This window comes from Staurois parvus, unplaced genomic scaffold (genome assembly GCF_062004578.1).
Source record: "Staurois parvus isolate SC_StPar_1 unplaced genomic scaffold, SC_StPar_1.0 ptg000423l, whole genome shotgun sequence".
Taxonomy (NCBI): domain Eukaryota; kingdom Metazoa; phylum Chordata; class Amphibia; order Anura; family Ranidae; genus Staurois; species Staurois parvus.
The window spans coordinates 3,656,010-3,681,559 of record NW_028318219.1 but is presented as its reverse complement, the minus strand read 5'-3'; the positions used below and the strand labels follow the sequence as shown (position 1 = coordinate 3,681,559).

General features: G+C 41.7%; 1 protein-coding gene across 2 annotated transcripts in view; it reads left to right on the top strand.

The window, feature by feature from the left end:
* POU2F2 (POU class 2 homeobox 2) overlaps nt 1-25,550 on the top strand; it is a 185,095-nt gene that overhangs the window by 147,697 nt on the left and 11,848 nt on the right. For both annotated transcript variants that reach the window (XM_089687331.1, XM_089687332.1), the window contains 12 exons: nt 1,963-2,022; nt 6,779-6,813; nt 6,894-6,938; nt 9,890-10,048; nt 12,501-12,695; nt 14,056-14,161; nt 14,443-14,534; nt 14,774-14,920; nt 17,244-17,385; nt 17,469-17,617; nt 21,316-21,495; nt 25,426-25,489. In XM_089687331.1, the coding sequence (XP_089543457.1) occupies nt 1,963-2,022; nt 6,779-6,813; nt 6,894-6,938; nt 9,890-10,048; nt 12,501-12,695; nt 14,056-14,161; nt 14,443-14,534; nt 14,774-14,920; nt 17,244-17,385; nt 17,469-17,617; nt 21,316-21,495; nt 25,426-25,489 (1,374 nt within the window). The remainder of the gene's footprint in view (nt 1-1,962; nt 2,023-6,778; nt 6,814-6,893; nt 6,939-9,889; nt 10,049-12,500; nt 12,696-14,055; nt 14,162-14,442; nt 14,535-14,773; nt 14,921-17,243; nt 17,386-17,468; nt 17,618-21,315; nt 21,496-25,425; nt 25,490-25,550) is intronic.

Below are 25,550 nucleotides of genomic sequence, written 5' to 3'. Positions count from 1 at the left end.
ACACCAAGATAAACTGATTTGGTTCAGATGGTGTCAAGCATGTGTGGCGGCAATCAGGTGAGGGGTACAAACACAAGTGTGTCTTGCCTACAGTCAAGCATGGTGGTGGGAGTGTCATGGTCTGGGGCTGCATGAGTGCTGCCAGCACTGGGGAGCTACAGTTCATTGAGGGAACCATGAATGCCAACATGTACTGTGATATACTGAAGCAGAGCATGATCCCCTCCCTTCGGAGACTAGGCCGCAGGGCAGTATTCCAACATGATAACGACCCCAAACACACCTCCAAGATGACCACTGCCTTGCTAAAGAAGCTGAGAGTAAAGGTGATGGACTGGCCAAGCATGTCTCCAGACCTAAACCCTATTGAGCATCTGTGGGGCATCCTCAAACAGAAGGTGGAGGAGCGCAAGGTCTCTAACATCCACCAGCTCCGTGATGTCATCATGGAGGAGTGGAAGAGGACTCCAGTGGCAACCTGTGAAGCTCTGGTGAACTCCATGCCCAAGAGGGTTACGGCAGTGCTGGAAAATAATGGTGGCCACACAAAATATTGACACCTTTGGGCCCAATTTGGACCTTGTTACTTAGGGGGGGACTCAGTTTTGTTGCCAGTGGTTTAGACATTAATGGTTGTGTGTTGAGTTATTTTGAGGGGACAGCAAATTTACATGTTATACAAGCTGTACACTGACTACGTCACATTGTAGCAAAGTGTCATTTCTTCAGTGTTGTCACATGAAAAGATAGAATAAAATATTTACAAAAATATCAAGGGTGTACTCACTGCTGTGAGATACTGTGTGTGTGCATGTGTATATATGAAAATCTTCTGCCCCCCCCCCCCCTTTTTTTTTTTTTTTTTTTTTTTTTTTTTTTTTTAAATCACATATTCTTTATTCTTGCATAAGAGGCTCAGAGCTTGGGAGGAGAAACAGCAGTACACTGATCTTCCCAGTGAATGGCTGTGCAAAGTGTGTGGGGTGTCAGCACAAGTCTTGGCTGTTGGAGGACAGGCAGGCTGAGCTCCCAGCACAGCCAGAAAAATGACCATGCTGTTAAGGATGTGCTTCTATGGCCAACGTGGTCAGTTTGAAATAGGATTGGATCGGGAGAAAAAATCAGAGCATGTATGACCACCAAAAGATGTGTCTTTTTTCCCCTTTATTTTCACCTGGAAGGATTAGAATCTCTGTTGGGTCTTTATTGCTATCTCTCTTCTAACATTAGTTGGAAATGGAGTGTTCAACAGATGTTGAAAGTCTGATTTAAGTTTGATAAAGTATTCTGCCAAGAGAAGAGAAGTCGTTCCATTTCAGGATGCAGAGGGGACTTCCCTTTATCAGGGCTACATAAACCTACACACAGCATATGCTCAATTAATACTAAAAACAAGACCATGCGGTGGCCATTAAATGGCCATCCCTAATACCCAACAATAGGATGCCCATGTTATGGTCACATTCCTCAACTGATTATATTTGTACATACAGTATGCTGGCTATGTTTTTTGTCATTGGATGTTTATATAACAATTAACCAAACACTGTTTTTATAATGCATTTTCCTTTTTAGCTTTTCATTTGTGTGTAGGACAAAAAAAACACAATGTTTTGTTTTCTTTTTACCACTTGAATATAGTAGGTGTTGAGCACAAGACTATTTCTCCAAGGTTTCTTAAACCCATTTTACTGCTATGCTGTGAATAGCCTGAATTAGCCTCTTTAACAGGATATCAAATTACATTACCACAGCTGAAAATGACAAAGAAAAGGTTCTTTAACTCACTAATATTGTTGTTTAGCTGAAATTGCTCTTTAGGTTTTTAGCATTCTAACTTCGTATTCCCTGGTCAGTGGGCACCTGATTAAACACATATGTTTACTGAGTTAAGGTATGCTCATGCAATATTCAGTATACTTTACACAATGTTCTGATGGATTTGCTCTCTTTTATCCATAGAAATAAGAATGTCTAAACCGGGACATCTCGGGAAATTGCACACAGAAGGGGGTGTCACAGGTAATGTGATTGAATAAATGAAAATATTTATTTATTTTTCTTTAAAGTGTGTTTACACCCAGAACTCCTCATGAGTTTGAGTTTTGGAAGGACACAGTATATTGTTTGTTGTAGCATGCAGCATAGCATTTTTCCTCACCCTCAGGCAAGCAGACACTCATAATTGGCTTAGATTTCCTTTTGGATACACCTATAGGGAAATCTACTGGGATTACCAAACCTCCTACCATTATGGTGTCACTAGCCTCCTTTTGCAGTAGGTTTCAACCATGCTCTCTGTGGCCTTCAGTTAGCTGCAGATCCATTAACCTCCCATAGTGCCACCCAGCCTCCCATTACCCTCAATCTCCCTAAAAGCCCTCAGTCCCCACAGTGCTTACTAACCTCCCACAGTGCCCTAGTCTCTCACCTTGCCCCTGTAAAGCTCCCCTACCCCTCTCCAGAGTCCCCCATCCCTTGCAGTTGCCCTCAGCTCCCTTCAGAAATCACATCCCCTAAAAGGCCACGAAGTCTACTGCAGAGTCCCCTAAATGTCTTCAGGACCTTCACTCCCTCCACATTGACCCCCAGTCCCCATGCAAAGCCCTCTCTAATTTCAATACATATTTTGTATTCATATATTTTTATTTTGTTAGTATAAAGGTTTGTGTTTTTTTTAACTGCTGGGACATGAATGGTTTTTTGAAAGAAGTTACTGGGCCCTGGTCTCAAGAAGGTTGAGAACCACCGCTCTAGTGCACTGTCTGTAGGAGTATATGGAGAACATATTCCAGAAATTGCCAGACTGTACAGCTCACAGCAGTATGATGAATGTTTTGTTAGAATCGAAAGTTGTGGGATAGCTTGATGGCAGTTAAAATTTGGGGTTGTGGTCAGGCTTCACAGTTCATACCAGTGTGGTCAGTTCCAGTTTCAGAAAAAAAAGTAGAACATGCTGCATTTTCTCTACACTGAACTGTACTGGAATGCAGTAAAACACATCCAGAATGCACCAGAACGTAGATGTCCTTTTATTTAAGTTGAAGAAAAAAAGAGGAAAAAATGCACTGGAATGCATCAAAAACATGCATACAGAAACGCATCTGGACTGCATTTCTATGGTGTGAACTGGCCCTAGGGCCTCATTCACAGCAATGCAGAGACAAGTTTTTCTGCATGGGTTCTGCAAGGACTTCTGCGCAGGAATCTGCAACGTGTCTGAAACTAATTGAAGTGTACATGAAAACTGAAGTAAACTTGTGTCTCTGCAAGTGAAATCTGTGCGGTTTTATACACGTTTGGTGTGAACGAGGCCTTATTCTCTGCTCAGTAGCTAAAATATCAAATCACCAAATTATAATAGCAGAGCCCTGGACCAAATGTGAGGCTGTGATTCCAAATCAACCTTCTGTTACCAGGGATGTCCTCAAGATTAGTTTACTGAATGTAGAAGGGATGAGAGCCCCACTACACTAAATAAAGTCCAGTCAATTTTTCTTGTACATAAAAATAACCCAACGTGTTTCGGGGCTCAAAGCTCCCCCTTCATCTTGGCTCAAAATTCCAAATAAAACTGGACAAAAATTAAAACTGGACAAAAAATTGTGCACATAACAGCATAAGATTTGTGGATGTAACAGGTTGCCAGTCAGGCAGTGTCTTCCTTTTTTTTTTTTTTTTTTGTTCCAGAAGGTGAACTTGGCTTTTAAACCACAACATAAAGCTAGTGTGATATAACTGACATAAGAGCACCTTATGGTGACTCCTTGGCTTCTGTGTGACAGCGGGATCCACTTCCTCCATTTGCCTGTATTGCTAATGCATTGCCAAATCCTTCTTCACACACTGAGGAAACCCCATTACTGTAAAATGTGACAGTTTTATTGCAAGGGAAGTCCTGTTCATCATTCTGGAATCCCCCCCTCCCTTCTCGGTGACCCGATGAGGAAGTCTCCTCCAGTGTGTGCTACAATTCTGCTGATCTCAGCTGCTGCAATCTGTCAGTCAACATTTCTCACACATACTTCCATTTTGTTTAATTTTTTAAAATTTGGGTTTTTTTTGTATTTAGCAGTGTTTTATGAGGGTTGCTGTACCAAGTAATGCAAAAGTGGACATACTTCCTTTTTTTTATTTTGTATTTTTTTTTTTTACATAAGTTGTTCAAATTTCTCATGTTGGTAGATTAATTCTTCTTTTTCTTCTTAATTTTCTTCTTTTTAATCGTCTTTTTCTTCTTTCAGATAAATAATGGATTCCAAAGCAGAAGCAACGTTCTGTCATTGAGTTGTTGATGAAGGAGGTGCAGGCTGTCTAACATCCTCAGAAGGCTACATAATGTTTATAGAGATGACACACGTGCTCTTGCCAATGGTGTAATCTCTGTAAACATTCTGTAGCCTTCTGTCGATGTTAGACAGCCTGCACCCCTCCTTCATCAAGAATTCAATGAGGGCATGTTGCTTCTTCTTTGGAATTCATATTTATCTGTTGTGAAAAGAATTACTATAGAGGAAGAGTTACTCTACCAACATGAGAAATTTTAACAATCTACTGTATGTAAGTTGAAAAATAAAAAAATTTGAACAACCTATGTAAGTGAATAGAGTTTGTATTCCATTCAGTACAGCCCTCGTATTTTCTAATGCCACACGTTTGCTAGTTGCAAATTAAATATGAAAGTTTTATACAGTATATAGTTTAAAAGGTATTGAAAAACAGCCAATTTCTTTCTGCATACTAATAAAAGGTTATATAAGAACACACGTTGGGAAAAATTTCAAACATTTTGATCTTAGAAAAAAAATACCCGAGCTTCTTTCACAATATCAGTCATTCCAAATAACTGGCTCCAATAGTTTGTGAAAGCACAGGTTGTCTAACAAAAAAGAAAAAAAAAATTGCATCTTAAGTTAGAATAATTCCTGGTGGTCCTGCCCCAAAGGTCCTTCTTCAAACACCTCCTGATAGAGGATGTCACATTTCCCTTAATGGAAACTACCAGTGGCCACGTAAACACACATGATACTGGCACAGTCCACTATCGTTACTATCAGGAAGTCAGTCCAAAGCAATGATGTGCCATTGACGATGGAGCATGGAGGCAGGAAGTGTCTAAAAGAGAGAGTGCGTGTTTTTGATAAAGTGGGCACTGATTGCAGTAAAGACAATTGTGTATGATACACAGTGTATTGTCAAACTAAATGTCATCCATTTAGGGTTTAGCTGCACTTAAAAGCTGAACTCCAGCCAGGGGAGGACTGACAACTTATGGGGCACCCGGGCAATAGGGGATCATGGGGCCCCTGTGTCCTTGCCCAAACTCAAAAAAGCCTATGAAAAAGGTACCGGGGCATTTCATGGGGCCCCCTACTGACCCCGGGCCCTCGGGCAGTGCCAGAGTTTCCAAATGGTCAGTCCGCCCCTGACTCCAGCCTTCCCTTCTGTCTTGCACATGCACATTTGTACAGGCCCCTCTCCACTACTGAATTTGCTTACTCTGATTTCACTGCACACTGTGAGCTTCTCATAATGTGCATTAGAAGCTTCTGCAAGTCAGAGACCACCTAACTTCCTGACTGGAGGACATTCAGCCTTCTCTACCCCTTTCCACTTTAGCCTGACTCTTTCTGATGAGCCCCTTTCATTCTTGGATTTCAAATCTTTTAACACTGGGGGCTCAGTATCTCATGTCGGTGTGCATGCAAACGCAGCCTGCCTAAGAAGGCCCACTTCTCCGGACTGACACCCATCCAGGCATTTAGAAGTTTGCATAGCTCCTTTCAAGAGCCAGCCCACTGCTCGCAAAAGAGCTTAGGGCTCTTGACAGGATTACCGAGGAAGGGTGCTATGATGTTTTTTGGAATCTATGTATAGCAACCATGCCAGCCCTTCCCAGGGATTTGGAGTATCCCAACATAACACTTCCCAATCCCAGTTCCAAAACTAAATAAAAACAACAAAAACTACAACCCCTAGACTGATCATTGGAGTAATGAGCGGCAGTTTTATGCACCTGGCTATAGGAAATGCGGTTTGCTTGGCTGCAGGGGGGGGGGGGTCTGGGCAAGGTACAAATAACTCCTACGGGGGTTAATGCTACATTCTTTAATAATAATCTGAACACCATTAATCATAATGATAAAAAGTAAGAATAAGATCTTTTTTTTTTTTAAAGGATTTCTTGCTGTTGTTGATAATAATATTAATGTTATTATTATTATCATTAACAGCAAGAAAACCTTAAAAGAAAAAAAAAGTTTCTTATTTTTTATCATTATGATTAATGGCATTCAGATTATTATTTATTTATTATTTGAATACCATTAAACATAATAATGAAGATGATAATTATAGATCTTTTAAAAACTTTTGTGTAAAGGTATTTTGGATAATTTTATTTTTCATTTGTTCAGGTTATTTTTTTTATTTTTTATTTTACAATTATTTTTTTATTTTTTTTTTTTTAAAGGTGCTCAGGTAATGCCCTCTTGAGCTATTTAATTTGAGGAAGTTTCCAGGAAACTGAAAGCAACTTTTTCACTGCTAATGCCGTTTTCTACAAAGTTGTACATATTTCTGTGGGTTTGAGAAGACGGACCACATGAATGGTTATCTTGGTGCAAAGTAGATGGTTTACCAGTATGATGTCAAGCTGTAGCTGGTTCTCATTGACATTCTGTAGCAGTCATGTAGAGTGTGTCAGATAGTGGACTGCCCCAGGTTTTACTAGCCTCAGATATCAAAGTCTGATTTATATCTTATTATTTTCTTGCAGACAATGAAAGGAATGGCGCAGATGCCCTACATGAGGTAAACCATCTTTCTCTGTTCTGTTTTACTAATAATCATCTTTAGAATTGCTTGTTAGACATGTTGTTTGTGTATTTCAGGTGCAACAAAACAAGGGATCGTCTCCCTTCTCCCTCTCTCCAAAGGTATGTAGAGCAAGAGTTTTCACTATAACACAAAAATATTCATAGTTCGAAGACAAAATCTCCAGCAGTTATTTCATCCAACACTAGGCTTCGTACTGATGGTTGTAGAGTCCAAGGTGTATTTTATATTGGGGTAACAAAACACCAACGTGTTTTGGGATCAGGAATTGCCCCTTCGTCAGGACTACAATAACCATCCAACGTGTTTAAGAGGGGTTCAGGCACTGCCCCATTATCAGGACTATAATACACATGTAACACGCTTCAGACAGTTCAGGACCTGTGCCTTCATCAGGACTACGATACGCATTCAATGCGTTTTGGACGGTTCTGGCACTGCCTGCTCATCAGAGCTACAGTCCACAAACCACATACAACTAACTAATTAAACTCTCAATCTCTTATTGTCTACATCAAAAGTAAACTGTAAGCCAGTGGTGATGCAGGCTTCAAGGGGAGGACTTTTATTAATACATGTGACATGTATGTAATATTGACTATATTCATGCCCTTTGAGCCTATAAACCTTGTCCAATCACCATTTTCTGTTTGCCCTGAGAATGAAAATGATGGAAAAACCCAAATTTTAAACTGTCACCGAAACAGGAATAGAAATGAAATCGTCTGATGGGAACACCTTTCTAAGAAGTATTCTCACGGTGGAGAGATTTCCTCATTTCTGTTGTCTGTGGGGCCAGAGGTGAAGGGAAATCTCTGCAATGGGGCATACAAGGGGGAAAAAAAAAACAGTTTTAACCCTTGCTTATGCTTTGCAAGATTAAATAAAAAGGTTTGACTATATATTTTGATTTCCATGAGATAAGTTGCACCAGCAATGTCCATCTACTTTTCTCCCTTCCCCCTCATTGTCATAAAAATGCAAACTAGAGCATTCCAAGCAAAGCCTGCTTATGAAAGATCTTTGGCCAGCTGCCTGATTTTAAAATACAGCACTCAATGACTGCACTGCTACAGACGTAAGGACAGTCCTTCACATGCTTTATTTATTGACTTAAAAAGTAGCCTTTAAAGCAGCACCTTTGCATGATTTTCTGTATACCGACACAGATGTATAGATGCACCGGTCAGCCATATTGCTTGTGAGTGCATGATGGGAGCACTGGGAGCTGTGTGTGGTTCAGTGTAGCCTGGGACATAAGAGGGGAAACCCCGGTTCTGTCACAGTCTCAAACTCGTTTTCTGACTTCTCTCTTTTACTTCCCCATACACCAATTTTACGGTATATCTTCCCCCAGACCATGATTCTGAACACATTGTCTAATTTTTCTTTTTTCACAAATGAGTCAACATTCTAAGTTTATTTTAAAGTCATTAAAGTATAATTCAAAGGATTCTATAGGACAAAAAGTACCATAACCACAAAAAAAAAAAATCAGTTTTGTGGCCCCTGCCAAAATGAGGCAAGATGTATAAAAATTTTTCTTGACTGTAACAACCAATGGGATTCCAGTTGTAATTTTTTCTATTTAAGATTATAACATTTATGAAACATTGTGATAGTTCTGAACCCTTTCATTGCATTTTTCTTTCCTATATACCGGTAACTATTTAATAAAATGCAACCAAACTCAAAAAAATTAAGATTCACTTTTATTACAGAATCTAAAATAAGAATGGTCGGTGTCTCCTCTTGGCAACCAGTCTGGTTCTAATCTATACTGGAAAACATCAGAAAATGAAATATTAAATGTGTTTGTGGTGAACCCGGAACACCTTGTTCGTATCTCATACACTGCAATAAACGAGATGTGAAGTTAAAAATTTCTGTCTCAATAAGTTTACATCCAGCTTCAGTTTTAAAGTCTTGTTTTTTTATCGACCGCTCATATATTGATAAAACAATCCTCTGAATTTACAGTTGGAGCCTGAAAGAGCAAAGCAGAGTATTGAAAGTTAGTGTATCGTAACAGTGCTTCCAAAGGTGGGTGGGTGGGGAGTTGAGGGAAAAACATTCCAAATAGCATTTAACAGGGAAAATGATCTGTTTTGGGGGGATTCATTTAAACCTAATTTCAAAGGCCTCTTTTAATATAGATGAATGTGAAAGTAAGAGAGAGAACAACATTATATGGCCTAAAGTTTGTGAACATCTGACCATCATATCTATATGAGCTTGCTGAATATCTCACTTTAAAACCACAGGTATTAAAGTGACATAAAAGGCTAACTGCCACGCAACAGACAGATTTGTAGTTTCAATGGGCTGCGGGGGCACTGTCATGTTCTTTGGCTTTCAAACAGACAGCCTGTATAGAGGTATAAGCTGAAAGCTGGTGAATGTCTGCAGGAACCCACATTTCACCCATGATCTACTGATCTGCAGTGCAATGGTTTCCAGGCTCCTGCAGGAAGAAGTAAATAGCGCACTTTTTTTTTCAGCAAAAATATGCTTTTTATGTGTGTTGTTTTTTTTCTTATACTTACCTGCTCTGTGCAGCTATATTGCATAGAGCATCCCCTTACCTCCTCTTCTGAGTCCCCTGCCAGCTCTGTCCGCTCTTTCTTCCTGTGTGTGGGGCACTCATAGCAAGCCTCGTGCTATGAGAGCACCCTTGTGGGTCTACTCCCAAGCTTGGCTGTGTCTATGTGTTTGGACAGTGGGGAAAACTCGCATAATCACAGGTAGAATATACAAACTCCATGCAAATAATTCCCTACGTGGCATTGAAAGCAATGTTAGAATATTAATTGTCAAGATACTGTGCTAAACCTGTCACCTTCACCAACAAAAGATTTGCAATCTTCACGGAGAATAGAATTTGACCAGCTTTTATAGGCCTTGATCATTTGCAAATAGACTTCTTGATGTTTATTCTTTAGTACTGCTTGGCAGTAAGTCTCAAAACTGGCATTGAATACACATCTGCAGTTATCCCAGTTAGTATCTGTGATGGACAGTATCCATTCTGAGTTATTTTGTCTCTGTGTAGATTACAGATGAAGAATGTGGGGAAAGATCCCCGTCTCTCCCTGGCACTCCAGTTCCCCCAACTGCCCCACCTACCCCACAGGCTCCTTCTGCCCCACAGCAACCGCCTACCTCCCTTCCACAGACACAGCTTCTCCTTGCTGGCAGCCAGCTTGCTGGGGTAAGTACTTGTCCCTTTTTCTCCATGCTGTTCTTCATTTCGCATTTACGGGGAGCCTAGTATCACATCAGCTGACCACACAATACATTTATTTAGTCCCGCTGGACCACAGATATAAATGATCAGTTTCATGTCTGGTACACATAATAGCCATGTCTACTGTCATACTATATAATTATATTCCCAACTGTTTTATAGGATTGCCCTGTGGCAAATACTATGCCAGTATTCCCATGATGCCAAACTGATTATCTGCAATTCAGGAAAATGTCATTTTTTTGCTATAACAGCATTATTGCACTTTTATCTGTTATATGTAGCAGACATTTTTAAAGCATATTACTTATTTTACTCAAACTTTTTAAAGTGCCCTCAAACTAAATCTTTTAACTGGTCCCGAGCATGGTTCATCCCCTTGGGTTGGTTCATTTGTGTGAGTACTCCGAACCACACCTGAAATCTGTTAAGCGTACCGTGCCTAGGACTACTTGGAAGTGGTGGCCCCAGGCATGGTTCCCTTGTGGTCCAGTGTGGGTTGCTTCACTTTGAGATCACACCATGCCAAAGCACAGAACTCTCCATAGATGGCAATGTATTGAAGCACGGATCACTAGGCTGGTTAGCAGAAAAGTGTGCCCGGGAACACTTTCTTATAGCCCAGTGGGAGTTCAGACCAGCGTGGGAGGGGGGAGAATCTAATGGATGCAGTTCAGTTTAATTGGCCCCAGAGTGCAAATCTGCAATATAAATTTGCACCTTTTGACTTTATTTAATAACTTATTGGGTGTGAATTGACCTATAGCAAGAGTTCAGAAATCTACAACTGGCACTTTAGTGTATTGGTAGTGGAGGCAAACTATTTGGTGATATGGGTCACTGCATGTAGAGAACAAGCAAGTCCTGATGTGTCATTACTAAGAATCTGAGTTACTTTTCTATATCCTCCATTGCAAGCCTGTCCTGAATATGTTTGGTGGCTGTGAAGAATTAACAATAGCACTATAGATGTTTAAATTAATGATCTTATCTGGACCCACAAACCAGCTGAGCCAACAATTCTACTGAAATGTAGCAGCCTGTAGTGCCTTCCAGCCCCCCCCCCCCCCCCCCCCGGTTAAGATCTTCAATTCACTCCTGTTGGGACCTCTAGATTTCTGGTTCAGGCTGTATACTGGGCTTAGACCTCTGATGAAGTTGGCACTAATTCCCATTCCCAGAACTTCAGCGGCCAGTAGGGTTTATGACACTAGGCTGTTAAATCATATGTCATACACCAAGGGTGCCAAGTCACAAAAAAACAAAATACTTTACCAGTTCTTTAGCTAGAGAACTGCTGAAAGAATTAAAGTATTTTGGAATGCATATTTTGTCTTGGCACACCTGGTGTATTGCTACTTTGAACCACTGCCTTGGTACCCATTGGAGAGGAGCAGCCTAGTTGGGGCCAGTGAGCTCATTGAAATTTTCTATCTCCTTAAAGTTGAACTTTACCCATAACAACTTGCTAAAAACTGTTCTTTAGTAAGAAACATCCATTCCACATTAATAATTATGCTACCAAAATTAATGTTGCTGTAACTTGCCTTCAGCATTGCTCCTGTTTCTTCTTGCTGGAGGCCGCTATTTTTCTGACGCCCAGAGTCCCTAAACAGCTGTAAATCTTTAGTCTGTTGGCAGATCAGATTGATTTTCAGCACAATACCATAAATAGAGAGCAACTGAGCATGTGCAGAGCAGGGTGAGACTGTGTTACTGTATTTTAAACAGTATATGCACTTATTTTTAATGTTTTACATTTACAAAGGGACCAGCCTGAAGTGATCTAGCAGGACTTAAGTTTCTGACTAAAGTTCCACTTTAATATCTAACAAAAAAAAAAAACCTGAAGTCCCAGCACTGTTTTTATATGCCTCTGTGAACTAGACTGTTAAATGGCATAGGTGAGGCTTAGTGATGGAAGAGGGTAGCATTTGTGCTGACTTGGACAGAAGTCAAGGTTCGTTGAATAGTAGGTTATCAGAGTGACATAACTGCATCACAGGGTGCTGCATCTCAGCAGTATTGGCAGCCCCTTTAAAGGAAGATCATAGCCTAGAATTAGGGTTCTATCTCTTAGAATCTATCAACCAGATAGATTTTTGTTCTTCTTTCTTTTTTCTCAAGACAGTACAGACACCCTTATCCAATGTTAGAGTATAAACAGATATCATTTTATCACTGTAGGATTCTGCATGAATCTGTATGATATGCTTGGCTTTGTTTTATATTTAATGCTGTCTGCTTTGCTTTTGTTAATGACTTACTTTTCTAATTGCCTTTTACTGACCTTTTTCCCTTTTTGTACCTTTTTACCTGCTCCTAAAACTCTTTACTTTTTTTTTGTCTCCTGCATTTACCCCTCCATCCTTTTCCAAACCCTCCCACCTTGCCCCTTCCATCCTACTGGCTACAGCTCACTGCCCTCCTCCCTGCACAGCAGCAGCTGCTCCTCCAGCAAGCTCAGCTCCTTGCCGCCGCTGTCCAGCAGTCCAATGTTGCAGCTGCCGCCAGCGCCTCCCAGTCAGGGTCTGATGCCCAGACTACCCCCAGCAGCCAACAGCAACCCCCCCAACTTGCTTTATCCCAGCCTATCCACCTTACTGCACAGGTGAGCACTTCTGGACTGCCATGGCACACAGCGCTGTTTATCAGGTTCTGTATTCGGTCAAGCCAACATTGGAGGTTTTGCCGATGGCAGACAGGTTTTGTTACTTTTCTGTTGATCCTTGGGTTGGTTCCTATGGGCAAAAAAGACTGACCTCTGTGTATTTCTAGTACAGGCACTGCTAAATGCGCATTTACACTCTAAGTAGCACTCCAAGGAATCCTCTGCTGAGAGAAGCTGTCATTGCCAACCTTCTACTGAAAAATTCTAGTCAGCTGTCTCTCTGTTATCAGTATTTTTGGAGTTGCTGAGCTAGAACAAGCATGCAGTTAGTGAAATCAGAATTCTTCATCTCTATACCTGCCGTGGGTCAGTGACTCATAATATTTAATAATGCTTGAAGCCCAACGGCAGCCAAAATTTGAAGCTTTGGAAAGAGTTGGAAAAGTTCAGATTTCTGACAGGTCTATATTTTGGTCTGTGACCTATTTTTAACCCCTCACTTCCAGTCCCTATAATAGTCATACAAGATATAAGGGCTTTGGTTGTCATTGGGAAGTTTTAATCCTTTCTCACTCTACCGCAGATTTTTAAAAATTTACATCCTTATTGGAGAAATTTCCCATCTCTTCTGGTCTTTCCTAAAATTATTTATTGGCTCCCTTTTGGTTATCCCACAAAATGGCTTTCTAGAGTTCGTTCCACCAAAATTCATACAATCCACCCTACCACATATGGGTCCAATGTTTATTATTCAATATGACAGTCTACTGTTTGTCCAACAAACGGCTACCTTCTGATCTATCCAATGAAAAAAAATTGTCTACTATTTATCTCATCAAATGTCTGCCTCAAGCTGGCCATACAGTGTAAGTCTTTCTTGATTTCTCCATCCACACTCAACGAGGTTGGATGAATCTCCACTACCAGTTATTGTATTGGATGCAGCCTCTGTTTAGCTGACAACTTTGCACCAGGCTCCTTCATTTTTCAGATTGAGGGATGTCAGGCAGGAGCTTGCTGACAGGGTCACTGGTGGCCTGAAATGCACTCCATGTGCGGCCATCCTAAGTCTGTCCTGGTTATTGACTTGTCAGTTTATAGGGTCTGTATTGACTAGCTTTATTCACTTAAGAACTGCTCCCCACCCTTTATCCCATACAGGCCTATGAGGTTGCAAAAGTAGCCTGAAGCAAAACAAATGCAGGTTAGGAGGTCAACTACAGGCCAATGCACCTATCTATGTAATCTGTTTGATTTCAGAAGTGTTTCACATTTGTTCATCAACACAAGCCCAAACCTCGGTGACACAGGCTCTTACTGTCACTTCTAATGATATCTTTTTTTCCTGTTCACTGTTCAGGATATTCAGCAGTTGTTACAACTCCAGCAGCTTGTTCTTGTTCCTGGGCATCATCTCCAGTCCCCCACACAGTTCCTGCTACCCCAGGCAGGACAGGGCCAGCAAGGTGAGTGAAAGTCAGTTATTAAACTTGAACTGTTTCTATCACAAATGAACATAAAACCTTCATAGATCCATAGCTCTGTTCAGGACTGGCCTCTCCTGCACATAGACAACCTGGGTGCCAGCCATCACAAGTTCCTCTCCACTCTTTATTGAAAATAAATTTAAAATGCAATGTGCATGCTTTTAACCCACCTTAGTAGACCAGACTGGTGTACATGAGCAGTTCTGGAAATAACATATTTGATGCTGCTCCTTTACTGGACATATTTTTGTCATCTCCAGGCCTCCTATCTGCACCAAATCTCTTCCAGCTACCTCAACAAGGCCAGGGGAATCTCATTTCGGGTCAGCCAAGGCCTGGACTTCCCACTCAGGTGAGGGAATGTTATAGTCGAAGCAAATATTTAACTGCAAGAATTTGTCCCTGTAAGTGAACATGTTCTAGGAAATGATTGGGGTTGCCATTGCTGACTTCTATTGAAAATGTTAGTTGCATGTCTTCCAAATCCAGAGGCAACCAGGTAACTAGTATTCTCAGCATGAGTTCTTCAATGACAGCCCTGTTTTTCTCTGAGTGCATGCCCCTTTTTAGGAAGCCATTTCACTTTTTCAGGCTGTGCCCCGTCCAGGGCCCCAGGATCCCCCCATACTGTCACACACAGAGCCAGCATCTCATCCCGAGGAGCCCAGTGATCTGGAGGAGCTGGAGCAGTTTGCTCGAACCTTCAAGCAGCGTAGGATCAAGCTGGGATTCACTCAGGTAGGAGACGGCATGTGAATGTAATCTTGTATTGCAACACAAAATTGTATTTGGTTTGTTTCAATGTGTATTTAGTACAATTTCTTATTTTTGTGTTACTTGAGGAGTAATGTGACAATTACAGGAGCTAATAGACTTATTGCAAAGTTGTGGTTTGCACTTCCAGAGCAAAGGAATTGGTTCACTAAAAAGTTAGCTCTTCCCCGGCGGTACATGTTCACCTTTCCTTCACTCTCCCATTTCTGGGTTTAGCTGCTAGAAGAAAGGAAGGGCAGAATGGAGGAGCATCTGACTCATTCCCTTTTTCCCATTTACCAATGCTTGTGCTTGTTGATTGGCCCCCTGCTGTCATGCTGTCACGTGGGTATGTGCGGAGGGGGGGGGGGGGTGCAGTCCACAGCTCTGTATAAGCCCCAACTAGCGCGTCTCAGAGCTCACACCTACCTGTCAGCTTAACAGAGTAGCAGAACAGTGAGGGAATGGTGAGTATGTATTGTTAAGGAGGAGAATAATTAAATCTGAACTCCAGCATTCATTCGCTCCAGCGCAGTTGTACAGGCTAGTAATTACTTACTCTGGTTTCACTGCACACTCAGTTTCTGACAGTGTGCTTTAGAAGCTGCAGCAAATCAGATACAGCCTGCCGGGTTACCTGGTTGGAGGGCATCCAGCATCATTTAGCCTGTTTTGAAATCTGCTGCTGAAGTGGATCATTCATTTAATATACCACAAACTATTTTAATTTATTGGATATACATATTACCACACTTTTTTAACTATGTATATTTATTAAGTGCTGCACTTTGTTTATCTGTAATCATTTAGCCCCTTCCTGACCAGCTCCTTTCATCCATTGGATTTCAGTTCTTTCAATGATGATGCTCTGCATCACATGTGGGCATTACCTAGTGTGCTTTATATGCAAATACAGTCTGTCTAGGAACTCCCACTCCTCCAGACTGACATCCACCCTTCAAGGGATGTAGATATTGCATAACTCCTCCCAAAGGACAGTCCACTGCTTACATCAGGGCTGAGGGCTCTTGAGAGCAGTACTGAGGTAGGGTGCTGTGATGGTTTCAGGAGGCTATGTACCAGGGGTGGACTGACAACTCATGGGGCCCCCTGGCAAAAAGGGATCATGGGGCCCCTGTGTCCTTGCCCAAACTCAAAAAAGCCTATGAAAAAGGTACTAGGGGCATCTCATGGGGCCCCCTACTGACCCCGGGCCCTCGGGCACTGCCCGAGTTTCCAAATGGTCAGTCCGCCCCTGCTATGTACAGCAGCCCGTCAGCCCCTACCACCAGCCATAATTATGCTTCTATATATAAAAGCGCAGCTCTAAAAAAATGTGAGAATTATATAATATCTTAGTTGATAAATCAAAAAAAGGAACAATTTATCAACTAAGATATTATATATTATTCACAATTGTTAGCGCTGCACTTTTATTTTTTATCAAAAGAAAAAACACAACACAAGCGCTCAAGTCCGTGAGCATCCCAGGACCACAGGAACAGTCACTCGCTTAGGTGCAGCCCTCTAAAGATCAGGGAATCTTGATATTACTGGAAGAGAGCAAAGAAGGAGCGCACTCTCCTCGTGTATTACCGTGATAAAAAGGAATTTATTTGAAAATGACCAAAAATGTATACTCACAAACCAAGATTCATAAAACAAGCTAGGAACCAATGTGACAGTCCGAGCAAACTATACAAAGAGCAGACTTCTATAGAGGAGTACAATAAAATGGGAGGCCACTAGATCTATGATCTGCTCTAGTGGTCTCCCATTTTATCGTACTCCTCTATATAAGTTTGCTCTTTATATAGTTGCTTTAGGTCTGAAGAAGGGAGTACATCTCCCGAAACGCATTAGCACACTCTGCTGTTAGAATACCGTTTGCTTGGACTTTCACATTGGTTTCTAGCTGGTTTTATGAATCTTGGTTTGTGAGTATACATTTTTTTGTCATTATCAAATAAATTCCTTTTTTATCACGGTAATGCACGAGGAGAGTGCGCCCCTTCTTTGCTTGCTTACTTATATATATCTTTGTATTCTCTGGTATAGCTTGTCTAAGTCCCCATCGCTGTCCTGTTTTTATTATGAAAGATGTAGTTCTCAGTTTCTGTTTATATGATGTAGGGGGTGTTTTCCAAAAAAGATGCTATGATTTGTGCTTCCCTGCAGTACTTTAGTATGATGTAGGGGGTACTGTAATGTAGGTGGTTGGTGTTATGCATCACTATGATGTGATGTAGGGAGTGCTATGTTCCAATGAGCTTTAACCGAGGATCATGATAATTTTGTTAATTTGCAGGGGGATGTCGGCTTGGCTATGGGCAAACTGTATGGCAACGATTTCTCTCAGACAACCATTTCCCGATTTGAGGCACTTAACTTAAGTTTCAAAAACATGTGCAAACTTAAACCGCTGTTACAGAAGTGGCTGAGCGATGCAGGTAAAGCAGATCTGTCTTTGATGCACAGCTGTTATATTTTATAGCCCTGTTTACGGCTACTAATTATCTTTCTCTTTGCGTAGAATCCATGTCTGTGGATAGCACTCTGCCTAGCCCCAACCCACTGAGCAGCCCCGGGGGAGGATATGAAGGACTCCCTGGCCGCAGACGCAAGAAACGCACCAGCATTGAGACCAACGTGCGCTTTGCACTGGAGAAAAGTTTTATTGCGGTGAGACAGACGTAATTAACAATAATGGCTTACATGCATACTGTAAAGAGATGGTGTGAGGACTTGGCCACTGCAATACACATGCATCAGTACAGATTGAGTTGATATGCATTTTAGATGTGATGCATTGTATCATTTTTTCAGCTGACAGGAGTGACAGAGTACTGGTCAATGCATCAAAACAAGTATGCAGGACTTTTTGTGGTGTAATGTGTATGATCCTGTCCTTTTGAAAATAATCGTTTTTCTCTTGACCAGGGGCGAACTTACCATTTGGAAACTCGGGCACTGCCCGAAGGCCCGGGGTCAGTAGGGGGCCCCATGAGATGCCCCTGGTGCCTTTTTCATAGGCTTTTTTTAGTTTGGGCAAGGACACAGGGGCCCCATGATCCCCTATTGCCCGGGGGCCCCATGAGTTGTCAGTCCGCCCCTGCTCTTGACCATGCATCTTTGGGAAATGTAGCAAAATGCAAATGCATCTAATGAGAGCTTTAAAACCTAAGTTCACCTTATGAACCATGTTACAGCTGGTGGCAGTGTCTGCAGGAGCCTGACGTAATGTTCTGTAGGCTCCTCTAAAATAATTAAATAGTAAAAGCACTTATTTTTGCAGGGAAAAAAAAAAGTGCATTTATTATTTTTTTTAAAAGATGGACTTAGCCTGTAAATAGTGGAGCAGATGTAGAGAAGGATGACGGACCCAAGAGAAACCATCTGTTTTTAGGACAAGCCTTTGTGCCAGCTGCTGCTGGACTATAAGTTCAGCTTGTCCTGCCAGCATGTGGCACGATCTCGGGATAGTTGTACTCTCGGCACTTCCTGTATTTGCAACATAGGCATCAGATAAAAACCTGCCTGTATTTATATGGTATAATATTACATATATCCTGTCAAGATGCCCATTTCCCTGTACATAAAAATTAACTAGTCTACTCTTTTACTGTTTTAAAGCGTATTAAGAATCATAATAATGAAAATCTGTTTTGGTGTGTTAAAAGGGAACATCAAGCACAAAAAATATAGCATATAAAATTGCTACACCAGCCATTTTTGTGATTTTTAAAGTTCCAAAAAATTGCTTTTTCATCTCAATCTGCAGTTGCAATTTTTACAGCTGTCATAAATGCAAGGTGATATATATGGCAACCAATAGTACACAGCCAGCAAAAATTAGGAAGATGTTTTAACCCTTAAATTATTATTATTATTATTAAATCCAAAGCTTAAAAAAAAAGTAGTTTTGGCTATACATATATGCTCTTTAAACTGTTGGCAGGAACAAATAGTAGGCAGCTGCATGTCCGGAAATATATGCTCAAGCTCCCGGGGTATCTGAAAACTGGAGGACTTCAATATGGTAATTGGGACATTGGTGGAAAAAGTTAAGATCTGCCAGGCCTCCTTCATCCCCCAGCATCTCACTATTTGTCCTATAGAGTGATGGGCAGTCTTGATGCCCAGTAGTGGGATGCTGGAGGTGAAAGAGGGCGGTCCAAAGTTTTTTGACTTTTTCCCCTGACATTGAGCAGCTGACTAGCGATGTGTGCAGCCACCAGCAGGTGCTTACTTTCACTTCCTGGTGAGAGTATAATACGGTTAACAACAAAGCGGGTTAACTGGGAGAGCCAGTCATCCTTCATTAATAATATATATAACTACGAATGCTACAACTGAGCATGCTTTGTTGTGGTTATCGAATCATTGTTCAGGTGCATTCACTAAACCTCATATTTTTTGTTTTTGAGTTTTTTTTCTGCACCATGATTGCTGCGCCTAATAAATTCTACAGGTTAAGTTTGTAAACCTTCCTTCCCCTTCACATAAATCTTTATCTTGCCACGTTTCCACAGTTTCTCAGTTTACTAGCTGCCATCTGTGATTTTGTACAGATACTTTAGTCTGATACTTTTATTCACAGTGCAGCTCGCAGCATTCTCTGGAAACGCTTTATGCCCACCTAAAGAATATTCAAGGTTTATAATCACACCAGTAACTAAAATGATGAAAGCCAAAGGTCTCTCATTAAAAATAATTAATATATAGTGTTTGACACCAAGGGCATTTTTTTAATTATTATGGGAGAAAGAAGACAGCAGGGGCGGACTGACCATTTGGAAACTCGGGCACTGCCCGAGGGCCGTGGTCAGTAGGGGGCCCCATGAGATGCATACAAAAAAAGAGGGTTGTGAAAAGAGATTCACAGAAAAGCGGCTACATAATGAACAGAACGTGACACTCAGGAAATAATTTCCAAAAATTATGCTTTATTACACATATATAGATATGACATATGGGCATTTGCCCTGGTTTACCATCACCTCAGTATGAGACAATACACACAGACCTAAAACCATTTTAAATGGTTTTAGGTCTGTGTGTATTGTCTCATACTGAGGTGATGGTAAACCAGGGCAAATGCCCATATGTCATATCTATATATGTGTAATAAAGCATAATTTTTGGAAATTATTTCCTGAGTGTCACGTTCTGTTCATTATGTAGCCGCTTTTCTGTGAATCTCTTTTCACAACCCTCTTTTTTTGTATGCCTCTTTTGGCTACTGAATGGAGACCATACATTGGGTGACACGCTAATTTATCCAATAACCTCTTAAATAATTATCTTAGTATAGGCCCCATGAGATGCCCCTGGTACCTTTTTCAAAGGCTTTTTTGAGTTTGGGCAAGGACACAGGGGCCCCATGATCCCCTATTGCCTGGGGGCCCCATGAGTTGTCAGTCCGCTCCTGGCAGACAGTAAGCCCCGGTTCACACTGTCGGATCACATGTGATTTGCAAAGGAATCGCAGTGCATTCCTGTGCAAATCACATGCAATATTGTGCGGTGCAATTTGAGCCCATCATTTTTGTATGGCTCAAATCGCACTGAATCTGCACGAAAAAGGTGCAGGTACCTTTTTTGTAGCCACACAGGAATCCATCCGCATGAGTGTTCATACCCATGTGATCTGATTCAGGCAAACTCTGATTAATTGACACCCGCAGCAGATCGCATGAACACAGTGTGTTTCCACAGAGCATCAGTGTGAACCAAGCCTAAGTCACATGCTCCACCGTATTTGGAAGTATTGGGTACTCCTGGAGACTGGCTGGTATGGCAGCGTGTGAAGATGAGAGTGCGCTGCTGAGAAGGGGGACAATAAGGGACCTTTCTCACCAGAAACTGAATGTTTACTGTGTGTTTTTGCATGCACAATGACATGCATTTGACACACGCTTACATTTCCTTTTGAGGTCATGTCTGTCTTTTTTTTTCTTTGGGCTTTTATGTGCACTACACTGCATTGCACCGCATTTACATGCATTTGTGCACATTTGTTACAGTGCAGAAAATGCAGATTGCTGCACTTTGTTTCACTGCACTGCAATAGTGTGAACTATGCCCATAGGATAACATTGATTTTGGACTGTCTATGTATTTGGAGTGCAGTCAAAAATGCATCCAACTGCATCTGGTGTGAATGGACCCTAATATACTGCCAGTGAAGTGTACACCATGTGTGAAGAAAAAAAATGCATATTACTTTGTCCTGCATGGGCAACGGCCAGGTTTGCATTAGGCAATGTATTAAAATGTAGGTTTTGATGATCATTTCTCAGTTAGTGTTTTCCCTCACTCTTCTTGCTGTACTCTTGTTGCATTCCTCTGTGTCATCTCTTCTTCATTGTGCCGTCCAGAACCAGAAACCTACCTCCGAGGAGATCCTTGTGATTGCTGAGCAGCTGAACATGGAAAAGGAAGTGATCCGTGTGTGGTTCTGTAACCGTCGGCAGAAGGAGAAGCGCATCAACCCATGTAGCAGTATGCCACTTATCCCCTCCAACCACGGCAAAGGGCAGCTATATGGGACGCATATGGTAATGAGATGTCCTGTCTTCTCCGCATGACACAGGGAAGCTGTATGGGGCACATGTGGTGACCACAATCTTAGTTCAAACACTAGGATACATAGTGGCCAGAAAAATAGATCTCTAACTCCTGCAGCAGAAGTGGGCTCACCATGTCCAGCTGCATGTTAAATTTTTTTGTAAATCAAGACATGCCACACTAACTCCACTTCTACACCTTGTTTGTAACCCAACTGCAGGCGAAACTTTTTATCTTCATTTGGATTGCGTGGAGAGGGTTGGAAGTAAGAGAAATAAAATCACCCCACTTCCCGGTACTGAACACAGGAGTTTTTATTTTTGTCCATCTAAGGTCATGAGAAATTATTGATGGAATATTTTGACTGGCATACTGAGTTCATAGCTGGATAAAGCCTAGGTCTTCTAGCCAGCCCTCGGGACTGATTTCCATCGTTTATATGTGGGTGATCTCTATACACTGTCCTGTTCCACGAAAGTGCCGATTTGGACATAAATTTCTGTTGTAACTGGGCAGTGTTCTAAACCTTATTGGAGATTGGACGAGATTGTTTTCTCTCTTAAAGCCTAACTCTGAAAAATCCTTTTTGCAGTGGGGCTGTGCATGCACTGCAAGGATTAACTGCTCATTAGTCTACGGGTGAGCAAAAACAATTTTCTTGTCTGATCCTCCACACCCCCAGCAGACGGTGCTTCCGATGCATTGAATTGTCTGTCCTACATTGTCCTCACGTCCAGTGCAGGGCTTTGGACCCTATACTGGTCTCAATGACATCAAGACCTTAGACCTCTGGAGCACAGAGGAGAAGATGCTGAACAGTCTGGTCTAGCAGTGCAGAGGATCAGATAAGGACATTTTCTCTGCCCACTAGACATAAACAAGTATATAACCCTTGTAGTGCAGGCACAGCCCCACTGTAAGGGGTAATTTCCAAGTTTCTCAGAGTTGGGATTTAAAGTAACTCTTGCCTTTCAATGTATCCTGCAAAAAAATATGCTGAATACTTCCAGTACCTGTAAAACACCCAAAGAATCTTTTGCATTTGACACACTTCAGAGAGTGTCAGATAATTGGTCCCCACCGCTGGGTGCTGTGGTTCCACCCACTGGTCACTATTTCCCTTCTGTGTCTTGTAAGATGAGGGCTGGAGATTGGAACCACACCGTGCAGAGGGGGGAATGTAGGCAACCAGCACTTCTGTGGCACAGATACTAACCACTGGTTCACATATCCACGTTCCTGCGGTCCGCGTTTTGCGTGGGCATGAGAGCCCATTCATTTGAATGGACTCCCGTGCCCCGGGACGCGTGGAGAAGAAGTCCCTGCACTTCTTCTGAAAACGCAGAATTAATGGCACCCGCCGCTGGTCCGCATTCCTTTTTGTGGGATTTTTGTGTGGATCCGCAGCGGCACCTCCCGCACATATGTGAACCTAGCCTAAAGATTTTGTTGGAGACCCGTGGCCAAAGAGCTAATTATTAAGCAGAAGTAGAAGACTGTTTATAAATGTTTTGTTGTACACATTTTTTCTAATTGGATAAATGTGTAAATCCTGGGTGAATGTTCTATAAATCCTGAAAAACATTTATAAATAGACCCCTTAGAGCCTTTTTTAATTTTTTTCTTAAAAACAACTTTTAAAACTTTTTGTTTTTAAGTGACAGCTGCCTTAATATGTATGTAAACCCTAAATCTATTTTTTTTCAGTATGTTTGGCATCATGCCTCACTGTATACAATTTTCGTAAATAAATATTTTTCTATGACTATATTGCATATAGTTTCTTATCTGGAGATCTTGAAAGTAACAGCACTTCCTGTTTCAGACTGAAAACGCTAAGGCACTAGGAGCATTGTTGTCAGCTTGCGATGAGCACTTGATCTACAGTTGCAAGAAAAAGTATGTGAAGCCCTTGGGATTACGTGGAGTTTTGCATGAATTGGGCATAAAATGTGCTCTGAACGTCATCTAAGTCACAATAGAAGAACACAGTCTGCTGAACATAATACTACACAAACATTAGATGTTGCCATGGTTTAATTGCACATAACATGTAAACATTCACAGTGCAGGGAGGAAAAAGTATGTGAACCTTTGGACTTAACTGGTTGACCCTCCTTTGGCAGAAATAACCTCAACCAAACGTTTCCTGTAGTTGCAGATCAGACCTGCACAACGATCTGGAGTAATTTTGGACCACTCCTCTTCACAAAACTGTTTCAGTGTAGCAATATTCTTGGGATGTCTGGTGTGAATCGCTCTCTTAAGGTCATGCCACAGCATTTCAATCGGGTTGAGGTCAGGACTCTGACTGGGCCACTCCAGAAGGCGTATTCTGTGCTGTTGCAGCCGTTGTTTTGTTGAATTACTTGTATGCTTTGGGTCATTGTCCTGTTGCATCATTCATCCTCTGTGGAACTTTAGTTGGTGGACAGATGGTCGTACGTTTTCCTGCAAAATGTCTTGATAAACTCTGGAATTCATTTTCCCATCAATGACAACAATCCGTCCAGGCCCTGAGACAGCAAAGCAGCCCCAAACCATGATGCTCCCTCCGCCATGTTTTACAGTGGGGATGAGGTTTTGATGTTGGTGTGCTGTGCCTTTTTTTCTCCACACATAGTGTTGTGTGTTCTTCCCAAACAACTCAATCTTGGTTTCATCTGTCCACAGTATATTTTGCCAGTAGTGCTGTGGAACATCCAGGTGCTCTTTTGAAAACTTCAAACGTGCTGCAATATTCTTTTTGGACAGCAATGGCTTCCTCCGTGGTGTCCTCCCATGTACTCCATTCTTGTTTAATGTTTTCCTTATTGTAGATGTGTCAACAAAAATGTTAGCATGTGCTAGAGATTTCTGTAGGTCTTTAGCTGACACTCTGGGATTCTTCTTTACCTCATGCAGCATTTTGCGCTGTGCTCTTGCAGTCATTTTTACAGGATGACCACGCCTAGGGAGAGTAGCAACAGTGCTAAACTTTCTCCATTTGTAGACAATCTGTCTTACCGTGGACACATGAACATCAAGGCTTTTGGAGATACTTTTGTAACCCTTTCCAGCTTCATGCAAGTCAACAATTCTTGATCGTAGGTCTTCTGAGAGCTCTTTTCTGCAAGGCATGGTTCACATCAGACAGTGCTTCTTGAAACCAGTAAACCCAAAACAGGTGTGTGTTTTTTAAGGGCAGGACAGCTGTCAGCAACACATCCAATATCATCACACTGATTGGAGTCAAGGTTGGCTCACTCCTGGCTCCAATAGCTCTGGGAGAAGTCATTAAGCTAGGGCCTCACATACTTTTTCCTCCCTGCACTGTGAATGTTTACATGTTATGTGCAATTAAACCATGGCAACATCTAAAGTTTGTGTAGTATTATGTTCAGCAGACTGTGTTCTTCTATTGTTGTGACTTAGATGACGTTCAGAGCACATTTTATGCCCAATTCATGCAAAACTCCACGTAATCCCAAGGGGTTCACATACTTTTTCTTGCAACTGTACCAGGTCTGTCAGGTAGACAGGCCAATGGCTGTCTGAAGGAGCATGCATGGCAGGCTGGCAGTGCACTGTTAATTGAAAAGTGTGCTAGTGTTCTTAGTCTGTGACAGGAAGTACTGATAGAATTTAGGGTTACATACACTTTAATGTTAGGCAGATGCATTCTACATTGTATATATTTGTACATATATTTATTAGTACTGAAGGGGAAGAAGAAAATTTGGGGTTTTATTTTATAAAAAATTCCACTTGACGGTTATGTGTGCATTAATGCTAGGCATGGACATGCACAGTACAGACGCTGCCAATGATCCACATGTCCTGCACCATACAGTTACCCCAATTTTTACCTCCTGTCTCTCCTCTGTTTTCCTCATCCACCCGTCAGTCTCATATTTCCTCCTTTCCTTGATCTGCTCCAGGTGCCCCCCCCGGTGTCTGCCCCCACGCTCACTTCCCAGGCTTCCAGTATTCTCAGCACAACAGGTAACCAGCCACCCATTCTCTTTGCACCGTATAACCCTCCATGCTCACTTCATTTTCTGCT